Source organism: Apus apus, chromosome 5 (genome assembly GCF_020740795.1).
Source record: "Apus apus isolate bApuApu2 chromosome 5, bApuApu2.pri.cur, whole genome shotgun sequence".
Lineage (NCBI taxonomy): Eukaryota > Metazoa > Chordata > Aves > Apodiformes > Apodidae > Apus > Apus apus.
The window spans coordinates 33,302,406-33,321,811 of record NC_067286.1 but is presented as its reverse complement, the minus strand read 5'-3'; the positions used below and the strand labels follow the sequence as shown (position 1 = coordinate 33,321,811).

General features: G+C 42.9%; 1 protein-coding gene across 1 annotated transcript; it reads left to right on the top strand.

Annotated features, from left to right (window-relative positions):
- The first annotated feature begins 8,483 nt into the window (after positions 1–8,483).
- On the top strand, positions 8,484–19,200 carry GREM1 (gremlin 1, DAN family BMP antagonist). The gene is made up of 2 exons (XM_051620297.1): positions 8,484–8,540; positions 15,430–19,200. The coding sequence occupies exon 2, from the start codon at positions 15,431–15,433 to the stop codon at positions 15,983–15,985; it is 555 nt and encodes a 184-aa protein (XP_051476257.1). The 5' UTR covers positions 8,484–8,540; position 15,430; the 3' UTR covers positions 15,986–19,200.
- The last annotated feature ends 206 nt before the right edge of the window (positions 19,201–19,406 follow it).

The following is a 19,406-nucleotide window of genomic DNA, read 5'->3' as shown; positions in this document are numbered from 1 at the left end:
GGTGCCTGATTAATTACAAACACCTAGAGGATTGCTCCTGAGCCTATTTACAGAATGTCTCCTAACATCAAGTGATTTTACACTTTTCTGGGCACTTTGAATCACATGTTATTTGAGGGGAAAATAAATCATTAAATCAAACTGCCAATGAAAGTAGCTAATGCAGAATTGCAGGGCAGTTGGTTAGTCCCAGAACATAAGATGACATCTCTTCCATGGCACTGAACAGCTCCACAGAAAGAGAAGGACCTGAAAAATGCTAATTAGAATTCAAGATACTGTAAGAAGGGGAAAGATCAATGAATAAATATCCAAGTGCCCTTAGGCAAACAGGCTATACAGAATACTTTTGACAAGGAAACAGAAGAAGCAAAACAGAGCAGTTGGAAATATGAAGACAAGAGATTTGGCTCTAGGCTCGCCTGTGTAGTTTCCCAGAAGTGATTTTATTTTTTTTTTTGTAACCATACAGATTGAAAAGAAAAGAAAAAAGGACTATTTTTGTATTTTTTTATTATTGTACTTTTAATTCTGAAGTTAATAAACTTTAGCATTCTAATATGCACATCAGCTAGGATGCCCTTTAATGGGATAACAACGTATATATAAATATTATTTTTGGGTCTATTAGAAAGGCTCATCTGACTCAAGCCTCTTGGATTGTTGTGTGTGCTTCATTTTATACACTTAGAATAGCCCCACTGAAAACAAAGTCAAGCATCTGGCAAGCCCCTGCAGGATTCAGGTTTAAATCTAAGTTTAGCAAAAAACAGAAGTATATACACCTTTCTTAACAAAGCATCTAACTTTCTGTTTGCATTTATGGATACTCTTGAAACAACAAAGGCTGATAAATTAGACCGTTATCTTTAGCAGTTCTTTTAGATAACTACAACTAGTTAAACACTTTTTCTTTTGCCTTTAGATTTTTTTTGTCTACAGCAGTGAAAACTTGGCTTATTTGCTGGAAATATATTTTTTTGTTGTTTTATTGTGGAGAATTACAGAAGTCAAAAGGCCTTCTTCCCCACTAAAAGCTTTTAGAAATTTCAAAATGGATGTATTCAAGCACATAGCTACAAATATGTGCAAGTAAAAAATATATTTTTAATCTTCCCAGACTAATTCAAACTCACAACTCCTCTTATTAACTGCTTGGGATGTTTGGTACTCAACCAGCTTTAAGGATTTAGGCCAAAGTGATTCTGGCTCCTTTGAAAACTCTGCTCCCTACTGCTGTTAAATAGGTGCAGAAATGGAGTCAAGAGAAAATCAGTGTGAGTGAAAATGTAAAATGATGAATCTGAGGAGTGGGGTGCACTTGTGTCTCTTACACCTTTTCCTGACAGAGACAACATCTAAATAAAAAATGCCAGTGAGGATGAGCTCTGTTTTTCCCATCTGCATTAGTATTCACTCTAAGAAGAGGACTAACTGATACTGAAGCAGTGCAATCATTTTAATAGGGTTCTTTCCTTCCTGTAACACAGCAGATATTTTTGTGGCACTGGATTTCAAATACAAAATGCAGAAGCTCTACACAGTCTCAGTAAGTTGTCTCAGCCAAAAAAAGGGTTTCAGTTTTTTTCATTCCTGCAAAGCTGCTTTTTTATTTGGCATTCTGTTTTTACCCAGATTTTGCCAGGAAAAACAAAAATAACAGGTAAGATTTGAATTTTGAAAAGAGGGCAATGGGAAGAAAGAAAAATCCAAACAAAAACAAAAGCCTTACAAATCTTCTTACTTAATAAAGTAGTTCTCCTGGCTCTCTGACTCCTTTTTCTTTTGCTAGAGGCAGTAAGTGGCCAAGTCAGGAAAACAACCTAGAGTTCTTAATTCCAGCTCTCTACCTTACCTGCTGGGCTGACATGGAATGCTCTCCCAAGTGTTGCAGGGAAGAGAAAGCAATCCTCTTCCAGATAACACTCTGAGTTACAGGTGGTTACACAACAACAAACTGCCTTTCATCATAGCAAGAAAGCAGTAAAAGGTGCTCCTTTCCCATAACTGTCTATGGAATATCTATACATGTCTTAAAAGTGCATGTACTCTGTCTGACATACTGGGATGCAGTCACGTGTGGGAAGGGAGGCTTTTAGTTTTGCAGCATAACCAGAAACTGTATTTCATAGCTGTCACATCCCTGGAGTGAAATATGTAAACAAATAACACATTGAGCTGCTTAGATGCCTCCTTTCAAAACTCCCCAGTTATGAGTTCAGACTATAATGGCTTCTTATGCTCATACAAACTTGGTTTGCTTAGCTGAGTCACTTCTTGTCTCACATTGCTCTGGAGCTGACCTGAAAGCAAACCATGTCAGCAAACACCTCCTACAGCTTCATGAGACAGAAGAAAAGCAAATGCACGAGGGCTGAGGAATTTTTCATGGATATTTTATGGCTTTCATTTTCTTGGCAATTTCTTCTATAGCCATCAAATACATAAGATACATCAAAAAAAAAACTGTGAAAGGAGTTACAAAAAGGTTAGCTTGACAAATGACATTTCCTCATTTGGCATGAAAGTTTTTATTTGTCCAGCAGTCAAACTTCATCCTAATAAAATAAACTTTTCTGAATCACTTTTGAAAAATAGTCACATATGGATTGTATTATATATGTAGGTGTTTTGAGGCCAGAAAACATATTTTTTGTTCTATGTCTGCAGCACACAGCAGAGTGGAATGCTGGTGGGTAACTGTGGCTCTAGATGCAGAGATCATTACAAGCCCACAATCTGGCTCTACATGTAGTATATGCTGAAGAATAAAGCTTTGCAGACATACCAGGCCACCACACTTTTTGGAACAAGATCCCAGACTTTTGAAGTATTTAGGTGCTAAAAGCTAGGGACTTTATCTTGAACTCATTCAATCTTTGGATTTCCAATATTCTGTTTCTGAACATTTACAAATGAAATGGGGATATATTCCTAGAAGAAGTAGTATTTTGAAGTGAAAACAAACAAACAAACAAAAAACCCCACAAAAATATTTAATGTAAAACAAAACAAAACAATTTAAACATTTTTCCTTGCTTACTTTTCCCTCATTCCACTGATGGAAATCTATACATTAAAATGTTGATGTTCTGTCAACCTAAATCTAAACCACTGTTTTATCAATAAGTAAAATATCATCCAAATCTTTCTACTCAGGCTGTGGGGTGGAGCCTCAGTCACATCGACATGAGTTCTAAAACTCAAATAAGATAAAAATTAAAATTATTTAATTAAACAGAATTTTGCTAGTCTCGAGTAACTTTTGCACAGCCTCAAGCTTGATTTTTTCTAGTCAATTTTGTGAGAAGTTAAACTCCACTCAGAATAGCCTCAGCCTTTTTTGGTATTATTTTATACAGCTTGATATGAAGTACAATGGTCAGACAAGGTTCAACTACGCTATTCAAATGAAGGTTTTTTCCATACAATAATCTGTAATAGAATAAACAGTGGAGTACCTGAACAAGAACCATATTAGTGGTATGTTAATAGAGTATTTTGAAACCAAAGCCCACAACATCTCCTTCCCCCATCTTACACCATTTATTACTGTCTACCTACTTAAATTTGAGATAAAAAGTGAAAAAACTTTTTCCTTGTTGGTTTATTATAAGACTTTTTTCCATCACTTTTGGATATATCTCTAGATAGCATCCCACAGTGCTATCACCTTTTCTAGGACAAAACATGGGTGTTTTTTCCCATGTAAAGGAAATGAGTTCCCACACCTGGGTAATAATATAATCATGGAGCATTTCTATGCATAGTCCATCCACCACACACTACGTAAAATTTTGCTTATGCTCCATGTAATTAATTGCACCACTCATCTTGCCCATCAAGATTGGAAGTTCAGCTGTGTACACCACCAGAAGGCTGACAATCCCTTTAACGTGAAGATATTTCTGAGAGTATGTAATGCAAAATTCTCTCCTGAAAGCAGACATCTCTGCAATGCGCTCATCTTTTGTCTTATCAAATAACAACTGTGCCCAACTTCATCACCTCACGCCTCCACTGGACAGCATCAAATCTCCCCTAGGATGGCAGGTGGTGAGCAGCACACTGTGGTGGAAGCCAGTGCTTGCTTCTAGCCTCCTCATGAGTTCAATGAGAAAAGTAATGGTTGTGTAGGTGAGCCTTCCACCTTTACACTTCATTCCCTTATTTTCATAGCATTTTCACAAGCACCACTGGAATTTTAAACGGCAAAAAGCACAGCAAACCGTTACCTCTGTATGAACAAGAAGTTGAGGAATGCTGGTAGGTAGGTGTGTAGGTGCGTACATTCGTATTTTCCACTTCAAAATACACAAAAGGCATGGTTTGGCATCACTCTTCTTGAATGTTACAAATGGAAAGCAAGTATCTCTAGCTGCTGTCATACAGAAAGCACTGAAAACATCAGAGATTTTGTCATCAATGGCTGAGTTTTATGTACTCTTTTAGTTTTTCCTCTGTAAATTGGTGCCAGGTTCACAGCCCTGTAAACCAAGCCCATTCCTCTCCTTAGCAGAACAGTTCAAAATACTAAGTAAAGTAGTTCAGATGTGCCCTGTGTCTCCCAGACATCTTGCCTTACTTTTGACCTGGAAGAACATGTCTAGGAGTGAGAGACATTTGATTTCTAGGTACATTTGGGCAAGAGTCTCAGCTGACGTAAATATGTTACATCTCCCTGAAGTTGTTATAAGCTATTCCAATTTACTCAAGAGGAAGATCCAGCCCCTTTCACTCTTTGGCTTTTCTGCAAAGGCTTTTAATAAGGTGCCAACTGTCCTGGCAGTGAGAATACATTGAGTAGCTCTCAAAGTTAGCAGTAGCAGACAGGAGCTCAGCCCAATCACATTTTTCTCTGCAAGAATTAAGTACAGCACTTCTTTTAAACTTAAAACAATTCTTACTGTTCCATTAAAACAAAGCACAACTCACACAGAGAATACCAGCAAGAAGCCAGAGAGAAAATTTAAATAAAATCCAAACAAGAAAAGCCCAACAAAACAACAGTGAGTGGGTAGTTGAACCGAGCCAGGTTCATAGTACAGGGGTCATTATGACTCCATGATGTTGAAGCTCATAATCTCAAACCTATGCCACAAAAATATGCATATTCCATTGGGCCTGTTTTATACTAAATAATTATTTAAAGAATCCCTAGAAGCATTCCAGCTCCAATTAGCAGCACTGGTGAGCAACAACAGAATTTCAAGTGTGGGTAAGATGGAAGAAAGGGGGGAGGTATTTTCTTTTAAGCAGTGTTTCTTTTAAGCAATGGGGGCTTTTAAAGCCAGAAGATAGCAGAACCTTATCTGTAGTTGGGATCTGACCAGCACAAATGAACCTTTGGAGTAAACTGAGGGAATTATTTTCTAAAGAAGCCAGCAGTAAAGGGAATACAAACTTCCAAGCTGAAAATTGTCTGAATACCTGATGATAAAAGAACAAGAAAAAAAAAAACGTTTTCCCCAACTCCCTCAACCACAAAGAAATCAAAACAGATGTACAGACTCCTTTTTACAAATTTTTTTTTATTATTATCATTTATTTATTTCTACCTTCATTCAGTCCAAGGCAGCAGATACACTCCACTGGTTTATTTTTCTGAATGAGCTTGAAAACTCTTACAGGAATAATTCTGCTTTCCAGTTATCAGAGAAATCTGAAAAATTGTATTGCTGGACCTGAGATGCTAGTGCCTACTTGAAACTCTCTGTGGATTGAACTGAGTGAAAGAAAACACATGGGAAAATATGGTGCAGAATATTCAACTGCAAATAATGAAGACAGATCTTGAGGAGGGAACACATCTTCCACACCAGGAGATGCACCCTAAAGGGTTTCTTAGCTTGCTTTAAGTCAGAGTGAGATCTTCCCCAGACCAGCCAGTGTGGCTAGATGCTTGAATGCAGTGGAGATGACTGCCGTATCATAATCTAGTTAGGTCAATGCTAGAGTGGTATATAAACTACACCCCAGAAAAACAGAGCATAGAGGTAACTTTCCTGCAGCAAAGCCTGGAAATGCATGCAGTGCCAGTGCCATCATCAGGCACCAACAAGACCTCTGAGCAACCACAGAAAACACTTCCTCCAGTAAGCATCAAATGGCTGGACCTGGGGAAGGGGCAGAGGGGATCAGCTCCCTAGCGTGGCTCTGGGGCAGGTAATCAGAGCAAAAGACAGGGAACAGAAGAGAGATTAATAGCCCCTTTTGCTACACATCGGTAAACTACCTAACAGATGAAAAAGGAGCATAAAGTCTGCCAATATACTGAGAGGTGGGAATTGTGACTTTTTTTTCTGGATTCACAAAGGAAGGACTCCAGTTAATGAAAAACATCTATTAAACTTAATAGCCTTTTTCTTTTTTTTAATAAAATAACAAAAAAATCCTAAAAATCCCCCAAGCCTCTCTTTCCATCCATCTAGATGTCATTTGCTGTGATTCTTTGCCAGTAGTCCTTTCCCCCTTCATTGTATTTGAATTTCAGTGGTCCCTGCACACCAACACATTTCTCTCTCATTCTGCCACCTACCACTGCACTACAGCTTCTTGCTCTCTTGGTTCTGCAGAATCTCTACATGTCAAGTAACTGAAGTGATTATGTTTTTACAAGTAATTGCTAAATGTGTGTGTGAATTAGAGCAATGGGACTAGTTTACTAACTTGCTGAGCACTCACCTAAGTAGCTGTCACTACAGGGAGCTATGCTTAGGCAATGAGCAAGCTGCTAAGTACTGTGTAAAGTCAGAAACATGGCATCTTGCCTAACCCTGGCATCCCTAACATAGCAGATCTTTTAATTTGAATTAATCTTCCCAGTTTGCAAAACCAGGGGCAATAAAAAACTTTATTTATAAGGTGAGATCCGGGCCTCTCCGAGGCCCACGGTGGATGTTGTCTACCAAGTCCCTAAGGTTGGTTTGGTTTGGGTCACAGGCTGTAATTTGTGCCGGAGAGTAAGGAGGCAGCAAAGCGGTGCTTGTAGCACCACCTGCGCGGCCCCGGTCTACCGCAAGGAGCTTCTCGTTGCTTTGCTTCGTGCTGGAATCGGCAGCTGACGGACGTCTCAGTTTAGTCTGCAAGCCCCAAGGTCAACCCTTATTTCAGAGGCTGCTCCTGCTAATCTTGACTCTGTCCCTCGGTAGCCTTGCAACCCTCCCTGCCAAAAAGCCCGAGGGAGACGAGCTCCGGCGCTGAGAGCCTGGAAGCGGGGGCGGCCGGGTGCCAGCGGGGAGGCGGGGGCTGCCACTGTGGAACGATGAGCTCCCCACGTCCCCCCAGGGCTCTGCCCCCTCGATGCCCCCGGCTGCAGCCTCGGAGCAAGCTTCGGGCAGCCGCAGCACCGAGAGCTGCCAGGCGGTTACGGCTGCGAAGGGCTCGGACGCCAAAATCTCAGCCCACGCCGGCTTTTTCGTCCACTCCGAGCGACCCCTGGGCTCTCGTAGTGCTGGCCCGGGTGTGGCGGCCACCTTGCTTACGGGCTCTGGAGCGGCCGCCGGGGGGACGACGGCGGGCGCGGAGCGGAGCTGACTCCCCCCGCGGCCGCTCCGACGGGCGAGTGGCTCCGGCCGCCTCAGCTCTCAGCCCGGGCGGGACGCCGCTCCTTCGCCGTCCCTGCCCTTCGCGGGATGTCTGAGGAGCCCGCAGCCCTCTGAGGGACGCGGTGACGGTAGGGGAAAAAAGCCACCCGACGTTTCCCGCCTCTCATGGGACAAAAAGCAAAAAATAGTAAAAAAACCCAAACTCCCACCGATAAAGAGCTGCGGACCGGGAGCCGCGGTTATCACCCCCCAGCACACGGTTTATTGGGTTTTTTTTGTTGTTTTCCAAAGCTGCGGAACTCCCGGCATACTTGCAGAAGGCAAACCTCAGTGATGCCACTTTGTAACAGGGAGGGCTGGAAAGGTCGCTGCGTCCCTCCCGACCAAGCAGGCCGGGAAGGGGCTCCCCACGGCGGCTCCGCTCACCCGGCCGGCCCTTGGCCAGGGAAGCGCCCCAGCAGCCCAGCCGCGGCCCCGGGCAGCGTGCGCGGAAGGGCAGCGGAGGCAGGGTGGGGAGGGGTAGGATTTAACTCTTCTTAAATGTCATACTTTAATGGGGATGGAAAATGTGAATTTTCTGTGCATTCCAGGAACAATTCCTTGGGGTGGTGACCTTTAGCACCGATTCTCTTAAGACAGGAAAGTAGACGAGTGTTTATCTGGATGACTGAAAGCTTTCCCTGGTGGAAGTTTATGGAAGTGTTAAAGGGGGCGGATAACACGGGCTTTGGAGGCGCTTGTCCAATGATCTGGAGGGGCTTGGAGAGCAGATCTCAGCTGGCAGACATTTAAATGGGAGACAGCTCGGCGCTGCTGCAATTTGTAGGCAGGATCAGAGACTCTCTCTCTATGGACTCCCGGGCAGCTCCGAGCTCCCACACCACCCTCTCTGCCGAGTGACCCGCCGGGCAGAGCCCCGCAGAGCCCCAGGCCCCGCCGAGAAGCCGCCGCCGCCGCCAAACCGGGCCCCGCCGCGGAGCAGCCGCCTCGCAGGTGAGCCAGGACGCGCTGCGCCGCGCGCCCTCACAGCGGGGGCGCAGAGGGGTCGGGCAGCTGCAGAGTTCGCCCAGTGTCTGTGGGAGGCAATATTTTAATCTCTTTATCCTACCTTCGGGGAGGGGGAAGAGGAGGAGTCGTTCGTCGGTGTCTAGCAAAACTCCTGGGCGCCTCGGTTTTGCAGAGGGTGACCCCCGTCCTTCCCGTCAGCGGGAGCGAGGCGGGCACCCACATTTCCGCTGCAGTGCTGGGGATTAGGGCGCCGTTACATCTCTGCCCTGACAAGCACAGGGATTGCAAAAGCCCCGTTAGCTCTGCCTCTCATCTCCGCCTACAGCATCACTCCCGACAAATTGGATTCGGCGCCCACCCGACACACGGCAAAATCCCGGCCCGGCCTCTGCGCGGAGCGGGGCGGGGGCAGACCCCAGGTGCCGGCCCCGTCCCCTCCCGTCCCGCCGAGCTGCTCTCCACGGGACCGCTCAGCCCCCGGCTCTGCCCCGGCCCGCCTTTGTGAACCACTGCTCCTCCGCGGAGCGTGGGCCTGAGCCTCCAAGAGCTCCCCGGGGCGGGGCCGGTGGGTGTCGGCAGGGTCGGCCGCCGCTGACTGGAGGGTCTGCACCCACGAGCGTCCCGCACCCGCGCGTCCTCACGCGCCGTAGGGCGGGCCGGACGGCGGCTCCACCGCTGCGCTCCGCGACCCTCCGCCTTCCTCTCGGTCGCCTCCCCACTCTGCCCTCCCACCTGACTCGGAGCGGAGGCGTTTTGCCGCCCCGACGGCTCCGTGCATCAGTCGACCACCGCTCCCCTTCTCCTCTCTGACAGGCTCCATTTTCGGCTCGTCTTGGCCGAAGCAGCCGGAGCCTTCCCTGCGGCCCGTATTCCCCTCGGCCTCAGGTCCGCGGCGCGACTTGGCGCTGGGCTTTCCCCTTCGTGTGGACGCCTGTCTAGTCGTCCCGTCCATTTTAATGCGATACCCTGGGGGCTCGGGAGTCACTTCCAGGGACCTCGTCCTCCGTTGGGTAAGCCTAAACGGCGGCTGCCCCCGTGGGGGCGAGACCCGATCGGTGTCGCTGGCCACCTCGAGAAGCGTCCGCATCCGCGGAGAGCCGGGCCGAGCCGCTTCCGGCCGAACCACGCCAAGCCGGCGGCTTCCCAGCCCCGACGGCCTCCGGTGATCCCTGCAGCGCACCCAGGCTGCGCTCAGCGACAGTCCCGGTTTACCTCGCGGGGTTGGGCGGTGCGGCGGGACCGTCCCGTCCGGTGCCGGGCCGCGGCGGGCTGGGAAGGTACACCGCCCTCAGCATCCCGGCGAGTTGGGGAGGTGCGCGGCCCCCGCGTCCCGCCGCGGTGCGCTGCCTGGGTCGGCTCTTCTGAGCCGTAACGTCCCTTCCCTGTCGTCATCTGCGGCCTCCATCCTTCTCTCCCGCTCTTGGCTCCTCTCGGTGAAAGGATCGCGAGTAAACCCCGTTTTGCTCATCAAGGCTGAGATCCAGCGCTGGGAGAACCTCTTTTTGCTCAGAAACACCACCGCGTCTCGCGCTGTCTCCTGACACGACGCGGGCTTAGTTACGCGTTTTGTGAGATGCGCGGAGATCTCTGGGTCCGACGCCAGTAGCGCCGCAGCTACCGCGCTTCTGAGCTGCATCCGGTGGTTCGTGAAGGGGAGAACCGCGGCTCTCCGGCCCTGCTCCTCACTGCGCCAAAAAAGCCTGGGCGTAACCAACTAGCCTATCGTGGTGACTGTTTATAAGTGATAAAGGGCGCCAATGTCCCAATCTTTTTTTTCCTCTTTAGTATTCAGCCCCAAACTGTGCTAAAGAATGTATTTTTCTTCAGCGATGTCACCCAGAAATCCATAGCTTCTGAATACTTTCTCCTTTTCAGGTCGCATGGCTGTGAGCAGGAGCAAAACTATTGCGGAGGTTTTAGGGTTCCGTGAGCAAATCTGTCTGAAGGGAGTTTCGCTCGGGGGACCGGAGCTGTCAGGCACTGTGTGGTTGTCCTCAGGGCAAGTCTAATTCGGGTTTGGTACCAGCCATGCTCGCCATGATGTTCAAATTCTCTGTAGTCCCATAGGATGTGCTACAGAGAAACGATTTCTTAAAAGGGAAATTCTCAAAGTTGCAGAGTTACTGGTTTGTTTGGTTTTTTTTATTCCTTGTATTGCTGCCTACACTCATTATGTGTCTCAAAAAAGCTGTCTACATGACTCCCAAGAAGGAATTATCTGAAATGTAAATGTATTCAAATTCTACCAGAGATTATTTTGATCCTAGAGGAAAATTACAATTCTCTGGGAACTGCCATTGCCATGCCTTTTTGTTTATTTAAAAATACAGATCTATGAACTATGAAAACATTACATAAGACTATTTCTGTAATTCATATATAATGAGCCAGTCATAAAAGTACCCTGATCCTTTGGGACATAAACCACTTCAATTTTCTCAGTAGTCAAAGTGTATTTTGCCTATTTCTTTGACTGGTATTTGGAGCCCACCAAATACAATTATTTTTGTAGGTCTTCATTAGATTATTTTTAATGTTTTCTGTGAAGCAACTGAGTCCATGCCTCATCATAATATTTTCCTAGTAAATATGTTTCACAAATTAACTTATAGGCCTGCTGAAGTCTGTGAGAATTTTGCTGTATATTTCAGCAGAACCAGGATTCCATCCAGTTCTTCTAAACAAGTTGCTTTGTGCTAAAAAAAATCAGTAATAACTTTCTGACTGAGGCTGGGAGCTCAGAGGGAAGTGCTGTTTATGGACTGGCATGTGGTGATCCTTAATTTATAGCAGAAAATGTATAAATGAAAAAATTACAGCTTAATTGTATAAAATAATAAACCTGAAAGCATTTACATGTCTCTATGGATTAATACTTGCAACCATTCATAAAATTCCTAATCTGTTTTAGATGATGAGATCCCAGGCTCTAGATAAACCACATATGAGGTGGTATGAGTATTACGGCCCAATTCTGCTCCTGTTTGAAGTCAGCAATAAAATTTCTCTTGGCTTTAGGACTTAAGAGTTTACAGATGATGAAAGGTAGAACTCAGCTTAGCTGGGAAATATGGAAATAATAGATTTTAAAGTATTTTTTTTTACTTTTAAAAAAATAAATACTAATTTCATCAGTTCTCACTGGATCTGAACAAAGTAAGTGGGAACTGACCTAGGCATTTTGGTTATAGTCATCTGTACATTCAAAGGATTCTCAAATATATTCTCAAAAGGAATTTTGGTTATGCCAATGCTTCTCTAGTAGACTGTATCAAGTACTGACAATTTTGCAGAAATTTGGAGTATAAGATTTTACATCCTGATTCCTCACAACTCCTACCAAGCTCCAGTGTTACTACTTCTGCAGAGTTATAGCTGTGATAAGGTAAAAAAACCCCAACATTTACTTTGGGAGAGATTCCTGTTTGGTAAAACTCGGGTATGGTAACAGTGATATAGCTGCTTGTACTCTTCCATGATCTATTTTTTTTTGCAGTAATAATAATAATAAGCTCTTAAGGAATGATTCACAAACACTAATTTAATAAATGGATGAAGCACTCTAGTTTCCAATGTGTACAAACAGAGGTGTCTTCTCTCAATAAGCAGACGCTTTGTCTTAGGACCAGAGGTGCATTTTGGCTGTTTTCCTTACTGAGGCATACCACCTCTTTTGCCTTTGTATTTTGCATTAAAAAAGAGAACTCCTATTTGTTTAATGGGTGTATAGTAAGTTAGTACTGAAAGAAGGTCCTGCTTGAGCTGCCATGGAGATAAAGAAGTTCACACGACCTCTTCTGTGGGTTTATGTTTAAACTATTGAGCTCTAAATGATTGGATTATGTTTAGATGCTTGTTTTGAAAGTGACCATAACTAATGTTTTTGTTGAGTTACTAATTTTCATTTGAATCACAATTTCTTTTAGGAGCATGTCATACAGCTTCTGCCTTGAAGGTTGGAAACCATCACAGTGAAAATTTACCTTTACTCCTTGAGTTTAGGTTTATAATCAAACACATGCTTGCCTTTCCTTAGGGTTCAGCACATACTTAATAGCAGGAATCTGGAATACAGAATTTATAATAGTCAACATCATTAAGATCAAATTTCCTCCAAATTCCCATCCCAAAGTACACCTCATTTTCACATCGCTAGGCCTTACTGTGTCATCAATTGCACATTTATGAAGGAAAAAAGAAAAAAAAAAAAGGTGAAACAATGTGCAGATCGTCAGGTTTAGAAATAAAAGCAGTCAAGGAGATTTGATGAAACTTCAGACATGTTGGTGAAACTTCAGCTCAGATATGGGACACTAAACAAACACCTGAAGTTTTCTGGCACTGCTTATAAACTAGCAATTTATTTTCAGTTGCATGCAATTACTTCTTTTCTTTTCTTTTCTTTTCTTTTCTTTTCTTTTCTTTTCTTTTCTTTTCTTTTCTTTTCTTTTCTTTTCTTTTCTTTTCTTTTCTTTTCTTTTCTTTTCTTTTCTTTTCTTTTCTTTTCTTTCTTTTCTTTTCTTTTTTTTTTTCTTTTTTTAAGGCTGTGGCACCATGTTGAGTAAATAAAGTGCATATTAAAATATCACCTAAATACAGCATGGGTATGCAGTTACCAGAGAAATAGGAATAGTTTTGGAAGGAATAATTCTGGTTTCTTGAGGAAACAAGCAGTGTTTTGTAACTCTTAAAAAAAAAACTAAAGAAAAAATTGAATTTATAAAGAAACATGTTTAAATAACATTCAGGTTGTAACAGAAAGGGGCAACAACCAGAAAATGTCAAGTCCAAGCTGACACTTGAAATTATGCTGCATTAGTCTTCAATTAGAATTCCCAACTTTTATTTGTGTGTTCTATGTCAGAGCCTTAAGGTTATTACAATTACATGTTCTGTACCATATTTAATTTATATATTAAAAGCAGCCCTTCCAAGTTTCCTGTTGGAGTCAGCAATGTCAGCCTTAGATCCATTGCTTTAAGCCTGAAGCTTCTGCCAAATATGGGACATACTGGTACACAAACAGAAATGAATAAAATGAGTGCATCTTTTTATGATATGTATTACAGTCTCTAGGTGCTCTTAATAATCTCTAGTCGAATGCTTAAGATACTAGATCTATAAGCAAATCCCTGAATACAATGGAACCCCCTCGTGATACTTTTCTACTCTACTCATTCTTTTTCCAGTCCATTCTGTGAGAAGTGCTCTTTGAACAGAATAATATAATATTTATTTTGTCTGTGTGTCTGGAAAGACCTAGTAACTGAGAAATTAACAGTTATCTTTTATAGCAAACGGTACTTACCCTGAGCCACTGCTGAGTCTCCTGGTGGCCCTTACAGCGTTGGCATTTGGCTGCTTTCCTGCCTAGTTGTGTGGTCTCAGGCAGAGCGGATAAAGCCGTCCAGGACGCTGCCCTTGGTTTCACATATGTTTCTAGGGTAGTAGCACAAGCAGGACTCTCAAAGACTAATTTGTCCCTTACTGATAAAACAAGTCAAAGGATACAACCACAGCACTGCAAGCAGGTAGAAGACACCAATGTCCTCAGGGTTTTTTTCACAGTTCTTTCCCATTTTAATGCATGTGTGTCTTCACAGTTTTGCTGTTTTATGGGGTTTTTGCAAGCAGTCACTCATTTCTGGGTGTTTTCTTCCAGGCTCCCCATGGGGAGGGGGAGGGTCCCCTGAGAGCCTCATTCCCCGATCTGTCTCTCTTGCTGCCAAGTCCCTTGCTTTCCAGAACAACATGGAGACCACAATACTTCTAGAAGTGGGGAAAAGTGTGAGTGCTGATGAGTTTCTCCCCAGCTGGTTGGTGTCTTGGGCTGACTGAGCAGCCGGAAGAGCTCAGAGCTTTGGGAAGTAGAAATGGTGGAATAAGGGAGGCAAGAAAGGCTGTTCGTATGCTAGTAATTGGGTTGGGAGCAGGGTTACTCTTTGAAGAACCTGATAGTCTCCACTTGCTGCACTTCTTGAAGTGTTTTTTGTGTGTGCACAAACTACATTCTTTTCTGATGCTGGTACCTCATGATGCTTAATGTCATATATGAAACTCTGCTGTCCTCATCTATCCTTTCAATATCATGCTGTATATAATGAATAAAACACAGAGATCTCAAGAATTCTTAACACTGTGATTGCGTCTGTCAAAGATTCAGAGTAATGTGTGAGAAGGTGTAATTTGAAAGAACAGATGCATCTCTTTTAACCTTTACATAAATATTATTTTATTAGTTGTCTATCTTGTTGCACATCTGTTAGCTTAAGCTTCATTATACTCGGGTGCATTGGATCAGTTCAGAGAGGCAATGTAATAGAACTTGAGATGCTGTAATTCACACAACAGGTGGATGTAGCATGCAGGTTGTATTCTGGAGGTGTATTGTGCAAGAGGCTGTACAAAGCTTCTGAGTCTGACTAAGGAACACATAGTTACACTGTATCTCCTGAGTCGGAATTTAGTCCTCTGGTCTTGCAGATAGCTATGTCATATAAATCCTTGTATAGCACGACATCTGTTCTTCCACCAGTGTAAGTCAGGAGCAACATTCCTCATGTCAGTGAGCTGTAAGAAAGGAATGAGCAATCTTAAATAGGGTAATATACATGGAGAAAAGAGGAGGGAAAAGATGCATGCTGTTGGGGCTCACTTTAGCCTCTGACTTTCAATCACCATACATTAAAGCTTTTATTGCTTGGTCATTTGGAAATAGCTTTCCAGCTGTTAAAGGCTAAGTGCTTATCTTCTGTAAGTGTGTGTGTGCACACAAACATTTCTTTTATGGAACTGAAAATTTACTGCATACCTGAATTCTGCTGATATCTGAAATCCACAACTGTGCTTTATTCCCTCAACTTCCTTCATATAGGATGGTCCGCACACTGTGTGCCATCGGTGCTGTGTTTCTTCTGATGGGATTTCTTCTACCAGCAGCAGAAGCAAGAAAGAGGAATCGTGGCTCTCAAGGTGCTATCCCTCCTCCTGACAAAGATCAGCCCAATGATTCGGAGCAAATGCAGACACAGCAGCAGTCAGGCTCTAGGCATCGAGAACGCGGAAAAGGCACCTCGATGCCTGCTGAAGAGGTGCTGGAGTCTAGTCAGGAGGCCTTGCACATCACAGAACGTAAATACCTAAAGCGAGATTGGTGTAAAACTCAACCTCTCAAACAAACTATCCACGAAGAAGGCTGCAACAGTCGCACTATTATCAACAGGTTCTGCTACGGCCAGTGCAATTCATTCTACATCCCTAGGCATGTCCGTAAAGAGGAAGGCTCCTTCCAGTCTTGTTCCTTCTGCAAGCCCAAGAAATTCACCACCATGACTGTTACACTCAATTGCCCAGAGCTTCAACCCCCAAGAAAGAAGAAAAGAATCACCCGAGTTAAGGAATGCCGGTGTATATCTATTGACTTGGACTAAACTGAGAAAACTATGGTACCGATTGCACTCTGACTGTAGGCAGTCATGGCCAGCACGAGAGTGAGTGGCATGAACTAGCATACCTTTGAGGCAGGACAAAATTGTGAATAACCTAAATAAAGAAAAAAAACCCAACCAACCAAAAAGCAAAGAAAAAAACTTATGTAAGGGAAGGGCACACATGTATGTTTGTGTGTAAGACAGAAAATATATGCATACAAGCAAATCTGTGAGTGTTCACTAAGACAAAAAATTTAACAGAGGTATGAAATACTAAAGAAAACCAATTTACCCGCAATCATCAATTAGGTTTCCTAGTTATATTCACGTTTTTGCCACTTGCTGGGAAGTGGAGCTGTGGCTTTTGCTAATGTTCACCTGCTGTGCTATTTGCTTTTACTGTATTAAGAGAAACATCAAAGTGAGAGGACAATGCATTTGAAAGCACGAACATATTCTTAAATATGAAGTAGGCAAAAAGCAGTTCAAAGTGTAGCAAAACTATCATGGAAAATAGTACCTGTATCAAGAGTTTGTAACATACTTCTTAAAAAAAATATCTGTAACCCAAAAGCCATGTCTGGAGAACAATAGGGGCACATGGGAGTGTTGAAAACTCTATATAGGTGGATGGAAAACAGAGCTACAGCAAGTTAGAAAGCAAAAGGCCAAAGCAAGTAGATGGGAGGAGTACAAAAGGGAGTAGAAAAATGAAAGATACATAAGTAGGAAGACACAGAGAAAGAGATATTGTCTTCTGTTTACGTTTTGCTTTAATTTATATACCTAATCATATATTACATAAATTAAAGAGAAACTATATACAAGGCTATAAATATACTTCTGAATTCTGATGGCTGTCTAAGTCAATCAAAATCCATTCTTGTGCCACTAGATCAATTTCATCTCTTGTATTTCTCATATCAGTTATTCTTCATATCTACATATATATATGTATATGCAGTATCTTTTAGCCATTGGTATCTATGCATACATACAGTGAGAATGCACACTCCATTGTGTGTATCTGAACTCTCTCCCTCTATTTTTCACACAAATACATAAAAAACGTACATAACCACAGCACAAAAATCTTGCTAACCATGATCAAGTACAGAATGGCAGTAATTTAGCACATGAAGAGCAAAGCAAAAATTAAAACAAGCATCATGTGACGGCAAAAGCAATAACCACACAAGAGACAAAAGACACGACATTCATGACTAGTAAACATTGCATTGTTATTGTTATTTTAGCTTTGCCACAGGCATGCAGTTTGTTGAAAAAAGATGCAGAACTTTGCCAGCAATAATCCTCTTTTTATATCTTTTACCACAGACTTGCATTTAAACTGAATTTGGACTAAGTAAAGAGAATTTCCTGAAAATTAAGGGCTAACTGCCCCTCTCCTTTGTGGGGAAAGAACATAAAAGGGGACATGCTACTTCCAACAGCTTGATGAACCTCACCTGTGAGGTTATCCTGCTGTATTTTTCCTTCATGATTAGGAGCTTAATCTTGATCAGGGTTGTGGGTTTTGACAAGAGCACAGAAGGTCCTGCAAAAGAAGTTGGTTTATCTAAGGGGACCTTGGGCCATTGGACCCCAGGGGCAGCCCTTCCATGCATGTTGCCCTTGCTTTCCTGGCGGTCTGATGGGAAGCCTGGGGGTTGTCTCACTGCATTTCATACCACATGGTGTGCAAACATCTCCATGCTGTCCTGGGTTATAGCTTTGCAGGGGCACTTTCCAATTGGGTGGTGAAGAGATAACTGGGTGCCTCACACCCTCCTGCCCGTGCCAGTGCCTTCAGGGCCCTGACAGCTGGTCCTGTCCAGTGGGGTGCCAAGGGAAAATATGTTCCTGCACCAGAGTCAGTACTGGGCTTGGAAGCAGCTGAGACCTCACTGATGTGAGTGAAATTTGGGTTAGGTCCACAACAATTGTATGATGAGGTTTGGATAGTTCAGGACTTGGTTTCCCCATTCAGCAGCAATACTCTCTAGCATCCATTATCAGTGGGTAGCTGCTGTCTCACACTGGATGCCTATCTCAGCCACAAGGTGTTTATCTTGGCAGCATTTCTGTCCATTGAATGCTGGGGAAGACAATTCAGCTCTTACTGACATTTCCAAAGGAAAAAATATACAGTGGCATGTCACAGATGCATCCAGTGTGCAGTGATCATATCCGATGCCCCAGCTGTCACACAGTGCATCACAAAGTTATTGGTGATATCCTGCATCTCTGCAATTAATATATTTTTATTGTAAAATCCACTGCTCTGAGGTCTGCATTTGTAAGATTTAGATATTGCAACTTGTTGATTGGTATTATTAAAATGCATTTCATCTGGTGTACTGTCTCTCAGCAGGTTTGAAACATTTCTTCATGGATTTTAAAATCCATTTTTAAAATCTGGAATTACAGGAGATAGATTTCCACTGTGTGGAATGTGAATAGTTAAACAGAAAGATATGGATATTTAATGTTATTTTTATTACAAATCTTCTTTCACCGATAATAGGCAGGGGTTGTTTTTCTTCAAATTACTTTTTTTTGAGTTGGTTTGCAGTGGAAAGGGCCAATCTCAGTCGTTGCTGAAAGTTTTGTATTATCTAGGGCTTCTGTTCAAGAAATGGGCACACCTCAAGAATTTTTTTTTTTTTTTCATGTGGAGTTTACAGCAAAACTCTCATTGTCTTCTACAGTGACTGCTATGTCCCTAAACCCTTAGCCATTAAGCAAAGCTTCAGACATTACTGACTCCTTTATTTAAGATTAGGTTAGTATTCTGAAAGAAAATTGATAGAAGTTTTACAAATCTTTGTGTTCCAAAACAGCCTGTACATAGATCATGACGGAACTCCCCTTGAGGCAGATCCCCCCTGCCTCAAATATGTAAATTTTATACAAAGAACTTTTATGAATTGCTAGTTATTGCCTGAGAGTAAGAAAGTTCTGCTAACTTACAATTATACAAGATATTTAATATCAACCACAATATGTATTTAAATGTCTGCTTTATTCTAAAAACAATGGACTATATAACCTAAGGCTGCAGTATTTTCATGCTCGGTCTCACAAAGCAAAACTTGGTTTAAAATGAAGTTTTAATTATTTTGTAACTGAATAGAATTGGAGTTTTTTCTTCCCAGCATTTTGTACGTCATTTTAACTACTAGTAACAAATAAATAAAATATCTTCTCCAGCCCATGTCTATTGTTTTTTTTATTTTTTTTATTTCTTCCTTAAGTTTCCAGCTCTTTCTGGATTTGTTGTCCTTTACTCTGACTTCTGTGGTTTCTTCTAATTATGAAAGGGCTTACATTATGACAATGAGAGACAGAGACAAGCAATGGCACCATCATTCAACACGGCTACTTCAATAAGGTTTTTAAATTAGATCTGTCACTTCCC

Bases quoted from the DNA above. Each gene is read 5' to 3' on its own strand.
- GREM1 (XM_051620297.1), top strand. From the start codon at position 15,431: ATGGTCCGCACACTGTGTGCCATCGGTGCTGTGTTTCTTCTGATGGGA.